This window comes from Delphinus delphis, chromosome X (assembly GCF_949987515.2).
Source record: "Delphinus delphis chromosome X, mDelDel1.2, whole genome shotgun sequence".
In the NCBI taxonomy this organism is placed as follows: domain Eukaryota; kingdom Metazoa; phylum Chordata; class Mammalia; order Artiodactyla; family Delphinidae; genus Delphinus; species Delphinus delphis.
This window is the reverse complement of record NC_082704.1, coordinates 111,756,572-111,772,641: the sequence shown is the minus strand read 5'-3', so window position 1 is coordinate 111,772,641 and position 16,070 is coordinate 111,756,572. Positions and strand designations below refer to the sequence as shown.

Here is a 16,070-nt window from a genome sequence, read left to right as displayed (position 1 = left end):
CTGGCGTGCGGAATGTGGTCTCCAAAGCCTGTTCCCTCCGAGAAGGGCCAGGACTTCTTGGGGAAAGGGCTGATTCCAGGTCTGGGGCAGCAAATATGCAAGAGGAACCTGGGCTACCATATCATGCCTAAAACTCCAGAGCTGGAAAGAGACTGTAGGAGGTCCAGTGACCTGCTCAATGCCACACAGGAGGCAGGACCCTGGGCATAGCCAGGGCCCCTAGTCCATGCCTCTACAGAAGGCAGCCTCCCCTCATCCAGGCCTCCAGGCCATGGCCCTCCCAGCTAATGTTCCAACCAGGATCCAGAGTTGCCTGACCAGGGGTTTTTCACGGCCACTCTTGGGGGATTTTTGACAACAAATCCATTTTAAGCTACTTTGGCACTGGAGAACTTTAAAAATTAGCCAGGTGAGCAATCAAGACATCCCAAGTCTGAAATGCAAATGCTTGTTCTCTAAGGGTCACATTCCTAAAACCCCCAAGACTATTAGTGCTCTGTCCATATTCCCTCACCCCTATTAGTTTAGTGCACAGCAGCCTGACTTACAGCTCCCACGACCTGCATTCCTTCTCTGACTAAGGAGCCTGCTTTTCTAGAAGTACCAGGGAAATACTGTTCTGGCACCTAGGCAGCCTTCAACCAATGATTGATAGGAAGTGGTAGATCAATATCCCAACTCCCTCGCCTCTAAGGGGTCCCCCAAGGGGATCCAGCCCCAGTTACCCACCATGATAACATGCTCATACGTACACCCTCTATTGGCTTCCTTCCCTTCCCTTTCTCGCTTCCCTCCTCCCCCTACTGGTAGCTTCTTAGTATCACCTCCTGAACCTTTGCCTCAATGCCCGTCCTGGGGAACCATTCTCTGAGCCTGTCCTCCCCGGGCAGATGGAGAAAGAGCCATTGTCCGTGAAGAGTGGGCCTCCTTCAGTATTGCTGCAGGCTCGGCTAGACTCAGGCTGAGCCAAAAGACAACACGTCTTTTCTGACTCCAGATTCAATATATCATGTGTTAACTATGTGTGTCTTCTATTGAGAGCACCCAGCTCATTATAAACGTCTTGGCTTTGGGAGTGGAAAGGTCCTTGGAAAAGAATTCCTTTTGGCTTGCAGGCTCATATATTTATTCCTTCTTTGTTGGCCCAATAAAGGGCGTCACTTCTCTACCTATGAAGATACTAATTAGCAAGTAAGTAATTCTAAGTGCAGTGCACTGGAGGTGGTATGTGGGACCTTTTGTAAGTATTTTTAAAATTTCCATCCTTGCTGATGATCTCTAAGTAAATTTTAAGAGACTAACCTCTACGTAGGAGAAGAGACTTATTAGCATGTGTAACTGGGTGTCACGTGCTAATTACCTTACCGCTTCACGATTTAACCAAGCCAAGGGCATCTGTCCAAGAGGACCAGAGAGTCTCTGTGCACCATAACGGAAACGGAAAGAACCCTTCCCTCTTACCTCCACTGGCTGTATGCAGTGTCTCCTGAATAGAGAGGTGATCGTCACATGCTTTTTCTGATCTGCCTCTCCCACTCCAGCTCCACGTTCTGCCCTGGAATGGCAAAGGTACCTGTGTTCATAACAGCACATCTGCAGTTTGAGCAGGAATGAAGGGACTTTAGAACACTACATTCATCTTTGTGGGTAGAGTGCCTTCCTTCCTCTCCATCTTCCTGCTTTCAAGGAACCAAGAATACCGAAAGCTGATACTCGTGCCCTCCCTGTAACCAGCCTCGCCTGGTTCTCTGCAAATAATGAAAATAGCTTTGTGACAATTCACCCTTTTCTGAATCTTTGAAGTATTCCTTGGCGATCCATCTGGCTCTCCTGAAAGATCAAATTCCTTATTTCTGATGGGTATTATCTTTTCTATACGTTAACTTGTTTGCAAACAAACATGTAAAACTGCCAGTGTCTCTTTAAGGGGTGTGGGGCTGATGAGGCAAGGGTGGAGCCAGGCTCCCACTCTGATTTAAGCTCAGGCACGCAAGTCTTGAAACCTGGCACCAAGGTGTCATGACTTGGTGACGGACTGGTCATTTTCAGCCCAGGTTTGCTGGAAAGCAGGCGCCTTACCACTGTCTGAGAACATCACGGCCCCCCTGGTAAAGCTAACCTTGGGGTTGATCTAATTATTAGACCGCGCTATTGAGATGGTTTCTGTAGAGCAAAACAGTTGACTATCACTAATTTAATATCGTTCAATCTAATACCTACCCTGTTGCCTCAGTGTCTATAAACCAGTGGTCTAGTCCATGTGTGGTCTGCTGACCGGGAGCATCAGCAGCCCCGGGAAGCTTGTTCTTTGCTCCCCGGGCCGAAGCGTTTCTGGCGTCCCAAAATGAAAATGGCTAGTTTCTTAGATGACAGGTGAAAAGCGTGTGTTGTGAGTTTCGGGTTTTGTTTTCGGAAGGACAACCTGATAGACGTGACAGATAGCAAATAAGCACTGAGAGAGACGAAGGGCGCAGCGGTCAGGCTGAACGTTGCCAAGGGAAGTGCGCATGGACCCGGGGTCAGGAGACCTAAGCTTTGTTTTTGCCTCTGCCAAAAATCAACTCTGTGATCTTGGGTCATATCTTTGAACCTTGATTTCCTCCTCAGTACCTGCGAGGGGTGGCCGAAGCAGTAGCTTTCAGTGTGTTGACTGCTGCCCAGAGCAAGAAATACATGTTTACATCACTCCCGGCATGCACACATACAAATGCACACATACGTGACAGAACCGAGAGCGTCACGAAACAGTACTACATGAGGTGCACTGTGGTATTTTCTATTCTACTCTCTTCTATTTCATTGTTTAAAAAATGCTCGTCTTGATCTGCTGAACGGATTTCACAATCCACTAAAGGGTCACGCACTGTGGTTTGAAAAAACACAGAACGCCATAATTTCCGAGGTCTCTTCAGTAGTAGAATCCAGTGACTCTGCTAGATGCCTAAAGGAATTTTCTGAAAACAGTAGCCGAGCTGTGACAGATGGCTACGTGCTTGCATTCTGGAGGAAGTGCATGGTGTAGAACATGGCAGCAGAATGACCCAAAGATAAACAGGAAAATTATAAACCGTTTCCAAGGAGAACGTATAGTACTGCAGCTCTGACAGTGACTCAGAGAATTAGGATCTCTAAGTCATTACACTGAATGCTGCCCAAGTCAACCGGTATCAGAGACCGGGGACATCCGACCTGTCAGAGAGGTCACAGGCTCCCTGGTTGTAGGCAGCTTTCTTTTCAGTTTCCAGATTGTAAGATACCCTCCCCCCCCCCCCCCCCCCACCAAGAGTGATCTCTAGTAGCCTCATTTTTGTTTACACTTGACGCACCATGAAGACGGGAAAATAAAGAAAACAGGAAGTTGGAGAGCTCCAGACTTTTCGTCTTTTGAACTTGGACCCCAATCCTGGCTTCTTCATCTTCTTCTGTTCCCACCGCAGGAAGGGGAACTAATATTTAGTAAGCAGGGACATGTCAAGGACTTTGTCATCTCCCTGGATCCTACGAACCATTCTGTGAAGCCTCTAGGATCCGCACTTACAGAGGCCCAAAGATTTCAGTCCCTCGTTCAGGATCCACTGCTGCTGTGCTGAATCACCATCGTTCCATCCCAGAGGCCAGGGTCTTTCCCCCAGTGCATCCTGCCATAGCTTGAATACAGAGTCTTTCTTGGGGGGATGATGCAACCTCATTTAATTTCGGTGACTGGTAGAAAGCAGAGGCATAAACAGAGCAGACAGGACTCTTGTCAGACAGCAGGAAGGCCAAACCCTGATTTGTAAAGATGGGGAACTTGAATCCTGGGAACGTTCAGTGACTTGCCCAAGGGCACAGAACTGCGAGTAGAACCCAGGCTTCTGGTGGTCTTTCCACAGGATGTCGAACATTGAAACAACAGCAGTAATAATTAAACAGTACTCCTAGTGTGACGCATCATTTCGTTTTAGAAGTTAGAGAAATATTTATATGGGAAAAATCGTTCTGGCTCCTTTTCGTGCGTAAATAAATACACAGCCACGTTCTCCTATTCTGTGGGTGCTGGAACTTGTCAGGAAGCCTAGGTTTTTCTGATACTGAGGGGTCCATGTTGGATGCTTTGTCCACAGTGGGGAACAAGTCTGAATTACTGTGGTTCTGCGGAAAAGGAAGCCCAGCAGGGGCAGACTGTGGGCACCTGGCTCTGGCGCTGGGTTGTTCAACAGGTAGCAGGAGCCTCGGTGCTCCCTACCCTGCTCCCTCCTCCACACTGCCAAGCAGAGTTGGGGGGGCGGGGGAGGGAGGGAGAGAGTGGAGAAAGCCCCTCCCTTGCTCCCTAACGGATCTGGGAAGTCAGGCAGTAGCACCAGAGACCCTGAGTAGATTTCCATTTTGCTTACCAAGCTGGCGACTGCTGAGGAGCGGCTGCAGCCTAGCGGGGACCCAGAGAGCAAGCCGCCGACATATCTGTGATGCAATTTCAGATGCTCGTTGATACAGTGATGTGCTAAACCTGTTCCTTGCTGCTTTCTGTCAGAAGGCATCGGGATGGACGGTTTGTGTTCCCAGCAAGAAAGCGGTGTGATGGGGGTGGGTGTGATGGGTGGAAGGGCAGGAAGGAAGGTTAGCAAGGTACATGTGGGTAGTTAGTCCTGTGGACACTCTAAGAACATTTTAAAAAATCCCTTCCCCTCCCCTGAAGGGGTAGAAATTCCATGTCTGAGTCACTTTGCACATTTTTCTGAAATTTTCACGACATGTAACATTCAGACTCTGATTTCAGCTGTCACCTTCCCCTTATAAATTCTTGAGAGCCTGGGAGAAGGAAGAAGGAGTAGCTTGCGGAGAGAGCCAGCGGCAGGTATGGGGACTCGGGGTAGAGGGGCCTTCTAGGAAGAGAGGCCAAGAATAAGCATTTTGCACTCCTCTTAAGGGCAGTAAAGCTTTAAGGGAGTGATAAGCTCATGAGGCCGGGAAAGGCAGTACTGAACAAGTACCAACCCTAGACCGGGGGCCGGAGAGGCACGGCGCAAGATTGTATTCGCCCCTGATTTTTACCCCCTCCCGACAATTCCTAAAGCCGAGCCTCTACCCGTCCGTAGAAGCGAACCTGGGGACTTCCCTGGTGGTCCAGTGGCCAAGAATCTGCGCTCCCAATGCAGGGGGCCTGGGTTCGATCCCTGGTCAGGGAACTGGATCCCGCACGCACGCCCCAACTAAAAGATCCCGCATGCCGCAACTAAGAGCCGGCACAGCCTAAATACATACATACATACATACATACTTAAAACAAAGAAAAACGAAAGAAATGACCCTGGCCTTTCCAAGAGAGGGGCAGACGCCAATCTTCCTCAGTTTCCAAGTCAGCTCATTTCAGATGAACCCAGTGACCACATCCATGCTGTCAGTACATCACTACGAGTAAAGGTCTAGACAATCCCATTATCTTCAGAGTTCGACAGGGGGATCAGCTAAGTTCAGTCTAGAAAGACTTTTCGCTGCCCTGTGGACGTTTCCTACAATGGCATTTTCTTTCAGCAGTCTGGTTTTATGGTATCTGTTTGTATTTCCGGAATATGGCATATCTCCTGGGCACTTTGCGAAAGATTCACTCAGTTCTTGGTTACACCTAATGCTATGGATGACAGAGTAGCAGTTATGAATCCTTTATTTATTTCTTTTTTTGAGAAGCACTAGACACTTTTCACGTGGCAGACAGCCGCTTCACATCCCCCTCCCCCAATCAGCCTTAGTTTAGGCAAATTTATCTCAATATTGGTTTGGGGAAAAACAGCAGCTTGGAAGCCAGAGATGGTTTCTAATCCCAGATCTTCTACATGCCAGGTGTGTCAGACTTTGCACATTTACTCACCTTCTCTGGGCTTCTGTTTCCTCATTGGTAAAATGGGAGCACTGCTTTAATCTCTGGGTGGTGTGAAGGTACCATGAGTCTAACACACCCGGCGCAGTGCTTAGCATACGGCTGGAGCTCCCTGCAAGAGCCTACAGTCTTGGACAGGAAAACTGATACATGCACATAACCGTTTTCCTGTGTAGGGGATAAAAACAAGACATATAGCCCTATTTCCCACTGTAACCTGTGCCATTATCTGCCCCTTCCCTGGGAGGAGTGACAAAGGAAGGAGAGGACAGATACCAGGCAAGGCAAGCAACTGGCTCCAGGGAAGCAGATGAAATAGTGGGAGGGTGTATTCCTTTTCTAATATCATACAACATATTGCCACAAACGTAGCAGCTTAAAACAGTGCCCACTTACGATCTTGACATTTCTGTGGCTCAGGAATCTGGGCACGGGCTAACTGGGTCTTTTGCTCAGGGTCCCCTTGGCTTGCCATCAGAGTTTTGGTTGGGGCTGAGTTCTCATCTGAGGCTCAGGGGCCTCTGGGTTGTTGGCAGAATTCAGTTCCTTGAGGTTTGTAGGACGGAGGCCCTCAGCTCCTAGAGGCCCCATTACTTGCCACCTGGCCTTCTCTACAACGTGGCAGTTTGCTTTTTCAAGGCCAACAGGAGAGTATCGCTGCTTCTGCTTGTCTTTTTTTTTTTTTAAGGGCTCACCTGATTAGACCAGATACATCACACTAATTATCTCCCTTTTGATCAACTCAAAGTCAATTGAAGAGGGATCTTAAAATCCCATAATTCACAGATTCCACCTACACTCAAGGGGAGGAGACTATACAGGTTATGTACACGAGAAGGCAGGAATCTTGGGGGCCACCCCAAGAATTCTGCCTACCGGACAGTTCCCTGGATATACCCAGATAAGCTGAGGAGAGACCTTCTTGCTTCTCTTTGTATTATTTTTATGAGACCAAACATTAAGTAAGAGAACTAAACCTACTATCTTGCATGGCTCAGCCAGGGTGAAATTGTTAAGTAGGGAAGAAAAGGGGGCAGGGTGAACCTGAAGATGTGGGACAACCTTGCACTGGCAGTGGCGCAGCGAGCTTATGAATGAGTGGGTTCAACTTTTGTTCAACTGTTACTTAGGAAAAGGAACCGACTTTTTAAAGAAGGAAAATGCGATAGTTTTCCCTAGAAGAGCTCCATTAGTGCCTGTCTGCCTGCCTCTGGTGGACACACAGTACTAGGTAATGAATGCTCTGTAAGCAAAGGACAAAACTGAAAGCAAAAGCTGTTCCCCACACAAAGATGGAGGGGCCACGGCCACTCAGCCTCGGTTCTGAGGGGCTATCAAAATATAAGACCTTGAGCGTCTGGTCTGTGGTGCTGAGGGAATGAGGGGCTATAAGGCTCTCTGGTCTACCCCCAAGTCACCTGGGTCCAGCCCCAAATCCTGGCTTCTGCCTTCCCGCTGAAAGGATGAGCCTGGGAGAGGAGGTGCTCAGAAGTCCCTCTACTTCAGGGACTATCCACTGAACTTCCTGCCTCTTCTTTCCACCAGGCAAGCTTTCTGCTCTGTCCCTTCTCCCAGCTGTCACTAGCACATGAATTCACAGCCATCTCCGTTGAGTTTGGTAATGACCTCTGCCCTGTTGGGTGGGAGCTGACCTCTGCATCCACGGAGAGGCTGACTTTTCAATCAGTCCTGGTCACTGAACCAGAGCATTCCTCTGAGGGGGGCTAAATAAAGGCTCTGTCTTCAGCACTTCCCCCTACTTTACACATGAGAGAAGGAGAGCTCAGATCCAGATGTGGCCCACCCTTTCTACCCCGAGGCCTCCCACACCTCATCTCAATGACCCCTGACTGGTTCGCCAAGCACTTATGTTTCCAATGAAAGGGTTGAGGTTATAGAGTAACGCAAGAAAGAAAAGTTGCTGCCTTTATTCTTGGCCCCATAGAACCTTCCCCTAAAAATACTCTTCCCCTACCCAGGAAGATAATCCTGTGATCTCTAACCCTCGGGCTTGAAGTCTTCCCGGACATAAAACACCAAGTGAGAATAAATCTAGGTCAAAGGGAGTCATGTGCTCTGTAGCTGAGGGTGCGAGAATATCATAGATAGTACACTCTGGTTATGGTTGTACAATACAATAGCTACCTGTGGCTATTTAAACTTAACTTAAATAAAATTAATTAAAAATTAAAGGTACTCGGTAGCCAGTGTGGCTGGTGGTTGCCACAGTGGACTGTACAGCCAATACAGCATTTCATCATCACGGAGTTCTATTTGCTAGCACTGTGTCCATGTGATGTTTCTTTAGCATCTTTGCAAATATGTCCTTGTTTCTACCGGTGGTCCTTGTGGTTAGGATGTATTATTCTAGTGGGGGGGGGGAAACACTGCTAAAGACTGCTTAAGAAAACAAAAACAAAAACAACTGCTGTAAATGCAGTGCCGGGGGAGGGGGGGACTAATTATCAAAAGGCTGCGTTTTCCCAATTTTCTTTCTTCTATTCCCGCCCGCCCCTTCTACAAAAGTTTCTTCCCTTCTTTTACATTTGCCTTCCTGCTTTATCTGCAGAGTGTCATGTTTTATGTAAGGCTTCCCAGACAAAGTGAAATGCTAGACCAGATTTCAAAAAGAAAAGGATCGGACAGGAACCAAAAGTTTGTTTGCGGCACAGGAATAAACAGTGGGGCAGAATGCGCCCAAATCACACCCTGGGAAGAAAAGGAAAAGCAGAAGGAGAGGACGAGACTGGGAGATGCAGGGTAGGTCTGGTCCAGATAGTAGGTCTGGAGGGTAAAGCAGACTGGGGCAGTTCTCGCCATTGCTGAGGCTGGCAGGCTGCCCAGGTGCTCAGGAGTTCCTCTGTGCAGTAACTTCCTAATCAGACTCTTCCTGCTTAGGAACAGTGCCTTCCATAAGAATTTATCTTTGACTCACGGGTGATCTCCATCTTAGGCTCAGTGTGTGCACGAAGAAGACATAATAGGTTAAATGCTGTGTTTGCGGGAAGGAGGCCTTCTTCCTTGAGCTCTTGGAGGAGTCGCAAGGACCGTGTCCCTCTCCTCACCAGCACTGTCTGTGGTTTCCCTCCCTTAACACCAGTCACCCCTTAATGGGTTCTTTAATGCCTGTGCTCTTCCCTGGGCAAAACTAGGGAAGCTAAGCAATGCTCTGAAAGAAGGCAGACAGTGGAGATGGCAAGTAGAGGGCAGGATAATGCTCAATAGTGAGGGTCGGGGGCCGGGGGTCACAGGAGACAGAAAGCAGGGCAAGGGAGGGGCAAAGTTCAAGTGGGCATCAGGAGCAGGTGTGCAGAACTATAGTTCTGAGGGCCTGCGGCCAGGAGACTGGAGCTGGGGCAAGCTTTTCCACTCACTCCTGAGGCTCTTCTCTGCCTTCTTGGAAGGCAGGCCCTCACCCCACCCTGAAGCATGGCTGGCCAGGGGCCTGTCCAGGTTCACGAACAACTGTGTCAGACAGTGAGAAGTGAGGGTGTAGAGAGGAAACTGGCTGGTCGCAGACAGATGGTTGGTGTCCAGGGGTCTCCCATCCCTTGGCTTGGGGGCCCTATCTGTATCTATCCTATCTGTATCGTAAACTTCAAACCTTTCTCCAGCCGTAAGCAAGTTCCTCTTGTGAATGCAGCAGTCTGGATTTCTACTCCACTCCACCCAGACTCCACCCCGTCCCGCCCCAGGGTCTGCCAAATGCACAACTGAAAGCTTCGGATGGATAATGCCCTGTTTTCCTCTTTTGTCTTGCAGCTGTCTCCAACCTGGACATCGAGAGCAAGCTGAGCGTGTACTACCGTGCACCGTGGCACCAGCAGAGAAACATCTTCCTCCCGGCCACCAGGCCGCCCTGCGTGGAGGAGCTGCACCGCCACGCCCGGCAGAGCCTGCAAGCCCTGCGCAGAGGTGACTGATCTCGGGCTTGTGGGCATTTCGGGGAGAGAACTTGGAGCTCGTACCATCAAGGGGTTGTTTTCTGTCCCATCCGTCCCAACACCTCCCCTTGTTAATAGCAAGTACTTTGAAATGCTCCCGTTTTCTACCCTGAAGTGAAATTCATGGGTACTATAACCTGCCTATTGATGTAACTAAAAATAGCATTATGGCCTGAATATGATAATAAAGAGAACTTAAAAGGAAAATTATTTATAATAATGATATTTGCAATATGCAAATGCCCAGGCACAGCTGCACTAGAAGACATAATGAAGAAGTCAGATGTTTGTGCCTATCAAAAGTAGGTTTGGATTAAGTAAAGACAGAAGTCATTCTGAACACAAAGCACAGAGAAATGAAAGAGTCAGGGGGCAGGAGGACACAACCATAGAAACTGGTGCATTCAGCACATATTATACATGAGCAAAAAAAAAAAAAAAAAACCCTCTGGATTTTAATTAAAAGAGAATTAGCTTTGACTCAGAAGTAGGTTCTAGGCTTTTCCCTTACAAGAAATTCTGGCGGGCTATCTGTGGGACCCGGGGCACTGTTTCAGTGTTCAGGACTGTACTGTGCATTGTAGGATGGCTGTCATCCTTGGCTCCAGCCCAATCATCTAACAAACAACCAGAACCTTCCCCAGGGGGTTTCTTCTGCTGCTGTTGAGAACCAGTGATCTGGTCCATTCTACAGCAGAGCACATGGAGCCCTAGAGAGGTCAGGACACTTGCTGAGGGTCACACGCAGCAGGTTAGGTACAGTGCCAGGACCCAGACCCCCCCAGCCAGGGCTCTTTTCCTCCGCACCATACACTGTGTCCTAGGGAAATCAATAGTTCTAGTTCTCTCACAGTCCCGAGAAAGCCGGAGATAGGCACACAGCATTCAAGGTGGAAGATACAGCCTCCTCTTCCACTGGTCACTTTTCAGTGCCTTAAAGCCACTCTAATTAGGACAAGGAGATTAAAAACTGGCATCATCCTTTTTAGAGCCCCCTTCGTTGGTGTCAGAAGTTGGCATGCCAGCTTTTTTGGCCTTTAGATTTTTGCTATGGAGACACATGGGGTCTGTACATTCAGTGTCTTTGCTCCAAATTCCCTATGCTCCTTTAAGGAATGGTATTTTGCGAGAGTATTAAAATTCAAATAAAATATTTTTATGTCACTATCAAGATGGAGAAATAAAATGACAAATGTTGTTTTCAGCTTTTTTCTTCCTCATGTGTATGACTCCTCCCTTTTGCCCATCCCTTGTCTTTTTTCCCTTTAATGAAAGAGCTAACCTACTAATACCCCTAATGCAACTGTTTCTAAAAATTCCCCTCGGTTATTGGTAGCAGATACTGTGACCCTTATAATGAAGGGTGACAGTATCCTCTCAACCTATCGCTGGCATTCTTACTATTCACTTCAATTTTATAGTTGGCTGAAAAGTTCTTTACCAAATTTTTAGTGCCAGCCACCTTCCAGAAAGCTTCGTTAACACTCTTGCTGTTCCTCTGCAGCCTGGATTAGGCGCCCGTGCCATAACTGCCTGTGCCTCATCCCACTGTGCTCCGTATAAGCTTATATCGTAACTAACCACTTACGGGCTTGTCTTCTACCATTAATCCATGAGCAACTCAAGGACAAGGATGATTGATATCTTATAAATTTTTTTTTTACTTTTTTCTTTTCTTTTTTTTTGGCCACACCACGCGGCTTGTGGGATCTTAGTTCCCTGACCAGGGATTGAACCCCGGCCCTCGGCAGTGAGAGCACAGAGTCCTAACCACTGGACCGCCAGGGAATTCCCATAAATTATTTTTATTCAAAGCATTCAGCGTGACCCTGACATAATAGTAGGTCCTCAATGAATGTTTGTGCAACTGAATCAAATTCTGCAGAAAACTGGTCGAGTACTGAGGGCAGAGAACGACGACAGAGGAATCTAATCATTCTCACTAAATACCTTCTCTGATCCCATCATTAGAGCTTGAGTAACGTTAGCCCTTTAGACATAATTAATTATTTGTATCCCTTTATTATTATTCATAAGTCATCTCTGATTAGATTTTTCCAGATTCAACCAGATAACATTAAGCTGCTCCTAAGCTATCACATTTCACTGTGTTGTCAGGTTTGGACTTAACAGCAGAACTAAGGAACAGCAAGCGCCAATATCAATCTTCTCAGAACGTCCTCCTGGGGGCTGAGAGATGGATATGGGGCCTCCTGGGGTTTGTAAGGAAGACGGAGGAGCTGCATCTTGCCCTCCACAGACAGGCTTGCTTTGTGGTTGTCTCAATAGCAAATCTTGGGTGTAGTAGTTTTAATAGCACTGCAGAGAGCCATAAACAGGAATTATAGGCATCACAGAATTAAAAACATGCAGTGTAGAATTAAAATTAGAAAGTGACTTTTTTTTTTTACCCTTGTCCAAGAAACAGTAGCCTAGTAGTGCATTCATCAGAATACCACTTCTGCCATCTGGTGGCCATGACTAATACTGACCTATGAGACAAGGCCTTGCTCACAAATGAGCTTCCCTGTAGGTTCTCTGTTTGGACAGCTGGAATGTCCTGGCTTCCACCAGGAGGGAGTGGATGATGAAGCACAGACAAGCCCGGCTGTGGTGGCAGCAGCAGCGTGCTCCTTTTGGAAATGGGGCTATAAGGAGGGAGCTGGGGGGCTGAGATCAGAACCGAGAAATCGGCTGCCTTCAAGATCTGCTCAATAGCCAACCCCTCAACAAAGTCTCCTGAGGGCCAGGCACTGTGCTACACCTAGGACTCAGAGAGCAACAGTGTGTGGTCCTTGCCCACAAGGAATTCCTGGTCTACTGAGGGAGACAGGCAAGTAACCAGGTAATTTCAACACAGTGATATGGGGGCTCAGAGGAAAGGCACTAATGATGCCATGGAGCTTCAGGGAAGGCTCCTCAGAGGAAGCAGCATCCTAATGGATTTCAAGTTATTTAGAATCTGATTCCTCTTTTTTTCCTTTTTTTCTTAGCAGTTCTTTATGCTCAGAGCCAATAATGGCTTGAAGTGATACCAATGTTTATGTTTGTGAGACAGGGAGAGATTACTAAGAGGCGATAAAGAGAGATTTATGTTTTATATTTCCTTTCCTTTCAAGTTTCAGGGCTGGGGTCTAAATTTCGTTGGTCTAAGGGAATAAGCACCAAGAGTCTACTGCAGTTTCAGGCTCTAGTTGACGAATGTTCTCCTCACACCACCACCAGAAAGAAGTATTAGGGACCCATTAATCTACCTGCCTACTCCCGGCCTGGGGCAAATGAAAGGGCAGGAGGGGAGAAATTGAATGGGAAATTGAGTTGATATCATCTCCCTCCAGACCCCTCCCTTCCTTCTACCTTTTCCTAACTAGTGACACCTATATTTTACTCTTCATTATGCATTTAAGAATATAAAAGCTTTTCCTTACACGGCCCATTTAGAAAAGCCCACTGTTTCCTTGCAGAGAAAAATGGAGGTGGGCACTTTAACATGGAAGACATTTATCTCAAAAAGACCTCTTGGAAGGGAGATCAAGCTGGCAGAGTGGGACATGGAGCTCACTTCCCCCCTACAAATACATAAAAAAAATACAGCTACATCGGGAACGATTCTCACAGGATACCAGCTGAAAGCTGTCAAAAGATCTCATACAACCAAAGCTGCAAGAAAGATCCCCACATAACCGGGTAGGACGAAAGGAGAGAAAAAAAAGAAGGAATCAGGATGGGACCTGCACCCCTGGAAGGGAGCTGTGAAAGAGGAAGGGTTCCCTCACCCTGGGAACCTCCTTCGCTGGCGGGAAGGTCTGCCAGGACAAGGGAGCTGCAGGGGCCTGGAATTTGCAAGAGAGGAGTGTGCCCGGGCTGACTTGCTGCCAAGCAAGATACAGAGGGACCGGCTGACAGCTGCCGTGCTGCCACGCTTCCCAGCCTGAGATGCGTGCCTGCTGGGATGCACAGCTCGTGGGTGCTGAAACTCAGGCTTCAGTGGACAGACACGGGAAGAGGACTTGCTTTGGCTGCGCAGAGACATCCTGAAGAGCCTGGAGTGTGGTCTGGGCTGTAATTGGGGCTGCACACAGGACAGGGCACAGGTCCGCCAAAGGACCCCGTTATCGACGCATGAAGGGCCGGGTACGGGTCCACCATAGACGCCTCATTGTCAGTGTGCTCACTGCGGGGGCGCGGCTCCAGCCACGCCAGACTTTGGGAGCGCGCACGTACCAGGGCTGACGTCAGAGCCAATTCTCAGCGCTCCCACCGTGGGGCGCAGCTCCGGCAGGCCTTGGGAGCTCATGCTTTGTGAACCTGCACACTTCAAAGGCAAGGCTGACGCTCGAGCCAATTATCAGCGCTCCCACAGCCGAGACGGGTCTCAGGGCGGCACCAGCAGCAGCGGATTTTGTGGGTGTGCACACCGGGTGGCAGGAGGCCTCACAGAGTCACAGGTCCTGGCGGACAGCTCCCGAGGAGGAACACACAGCGGCTCCCAGAGGGAGTGCTCCGGTCCCGCCTACCTCACACTGCAGCTGAGAACCAGATCTCAGGGCCTCTACTCCAACAGCTGGGGAGTAGACCCTGCCCCTGACAGGGCTGTGACAACCACAAAGCAAAGACGAGGCCCCACCCAACATACAGTGCAGGCTCTGGCCAGCACAACACCAAACACACCCCCCATCAAGGGGGAACAGTGGGCAGCACATGCTGAGGAAAGATGTGGCAGACATCCATACCAAATAGAGCCCTCACACCAAAAATAACGTGGACTCACACAGTCTACCCCAGCACACTCCCACATAAAAACAGCCTTTCAGGACCACAGTAGATAACTGTTTCTCCTAAATTCGTGGAGTTAGAGAAATATAAGTAAAACGAAAATGCAGAGGAACTACTCCCAATTTAAAAGAATAAGAGAAATCCCCTGAGAGAACGATGAAACAAACCTCGCCAGTCTACCAGGCCCTGAGTTCAAAAAGGAGGTAATAAAAATGCTAAAGGACCTAAGAAACACTATTGATAGAAATGTAGATCACTGTAACAAGGAACTATTCAATAGAAACCATGAACAGGAGCCAATCAAAATTAGACAACTCAATTGCCAAGATAAAAACCGAACTAAAGTCAATAAACAGCAGACTTAAATAAGTCTAAATAGCAGAATGAACAAGTCATCTGGAAGATAAAATAACACAAACCACCCAATCAGAACAGCAGACAGAAAGACAAGTGAAAAAAAAAGTGAAAGCAACATACGAGATCCATGGGATAAAATATAAAGTGTGCACATAATACGGATTCCAGGAGAAGAAGAAAGAGAAAAAGGGATCCAAAATGTACCTGAAGAAATTCTGGCTGAAAACTTCCCAAACCTAAAGAAGGAAACAGATATCCAGGTACAGGAATCACAGACCATCCCAAACAAGATGAACCCAAACTGATCCACACCAAGACACGTAATTAAAATGGCAAAAGTGAAAAATAAAGGGAGGATTCTAAAGGCAGCAAGAGAAAAACAGAGTCATTTACAAGGGAATATCATAAGGCTATCAGCTGACTGCTCTACAGAAACTCTGCAGGCCAGAAGGGAGTGGCAAGATACATTCAAAGTTCTGAAAGGAAAAAACCTGCAACCTCGGATACTCTGCCCAGCAAGATTATCATTTAGAATAGAAGGAGGGAGAAAGAATTTCTCAGACGAGCAAAAAACTAAAAGAATACAGCAACACGGCAATACTCATGAAAAGATATTCAACATCACTAATTATTAGAGAAATGCAAATCAAAACTACACTGAGGGCTTCCCTGGTGGCACAGTGGCTGAGAATCCACCTGCCAGTGCAGGGGACACGGGTTCGATCCCTGGTCCGGGAATATCCCACATGCCATGGAGCAACTAAGCCCATGCGCCACAACCAATGAGCCTGCGCTCTAGAGCCCGCATGCCACAACTACTGAGCCTGCATGCTGCAACTACTGAAACCCGCGTGCCTAGAGCCTGTGCTCTCAAGAGAAGCCACCGCAATGAGAAGCCCGTGCACCACAACGAAGAGTAGCCCCCACTCGCCGCAACTAGAGGAAGCCCGTGAGCAGCAACAAAGACCCAACACAGCCAAAAATAAATTTGTAAAAATTAGTAAATAATAATAAAAAAAACTGCATTGAGATATCACCTCACACCAGTCAGAATGGCTATCATCAAAAAATCCAGAAACGGTAAATGCTGGAGAGGGTGTGGAGAAAAGGGAACCCTCCTACACTGCTGATGGGAATGT

General features: G+C 47.9%; 1 protein-coding gene and 1 long non-coding RNA gene across 5 annotated transcripts in view; one reads left to right on the top strand and one right to left on the bottom strand.

Annotated features, from left to right (window-relative positions):
* Positions 1-16,070, bottom strand: part of LOC132418592 (uncharacterized) — a 97,923-nt gene that overhangs the window by 22,701 nt on the left and 59,152 nt on the right. For all 4 annotated transcript variants that reach the window (XR_009518026.1, XR_009518024.1, XR_009518027.1 and 1 more), the window contains exon 4: positions 1,462-1,555. This is a non-coding gene — a long non-coding RNA (uncharacterized lncRNA). The remainder of the gene's footprint in view (positions 1-1,461; positions 1,556-16,070) is intronic.
* Positions 1-16,070, top strand: part of NHS (NHS actin remodeling regulator) — a 349,654-nt gene that overhangs the window by 275,682 nt on the left and 57,902 nt on the right. The window contains exon 2 of the mRNA XM_060002524.1: positions 9,617-9,769. Coding sequence (XP_059858507.1) covers positions 9,617-9,769 — 153 coding nt within the window. The remainder of the gene's footprint in view (positions 1-9,616; positions 9,770-16,070) is intronic.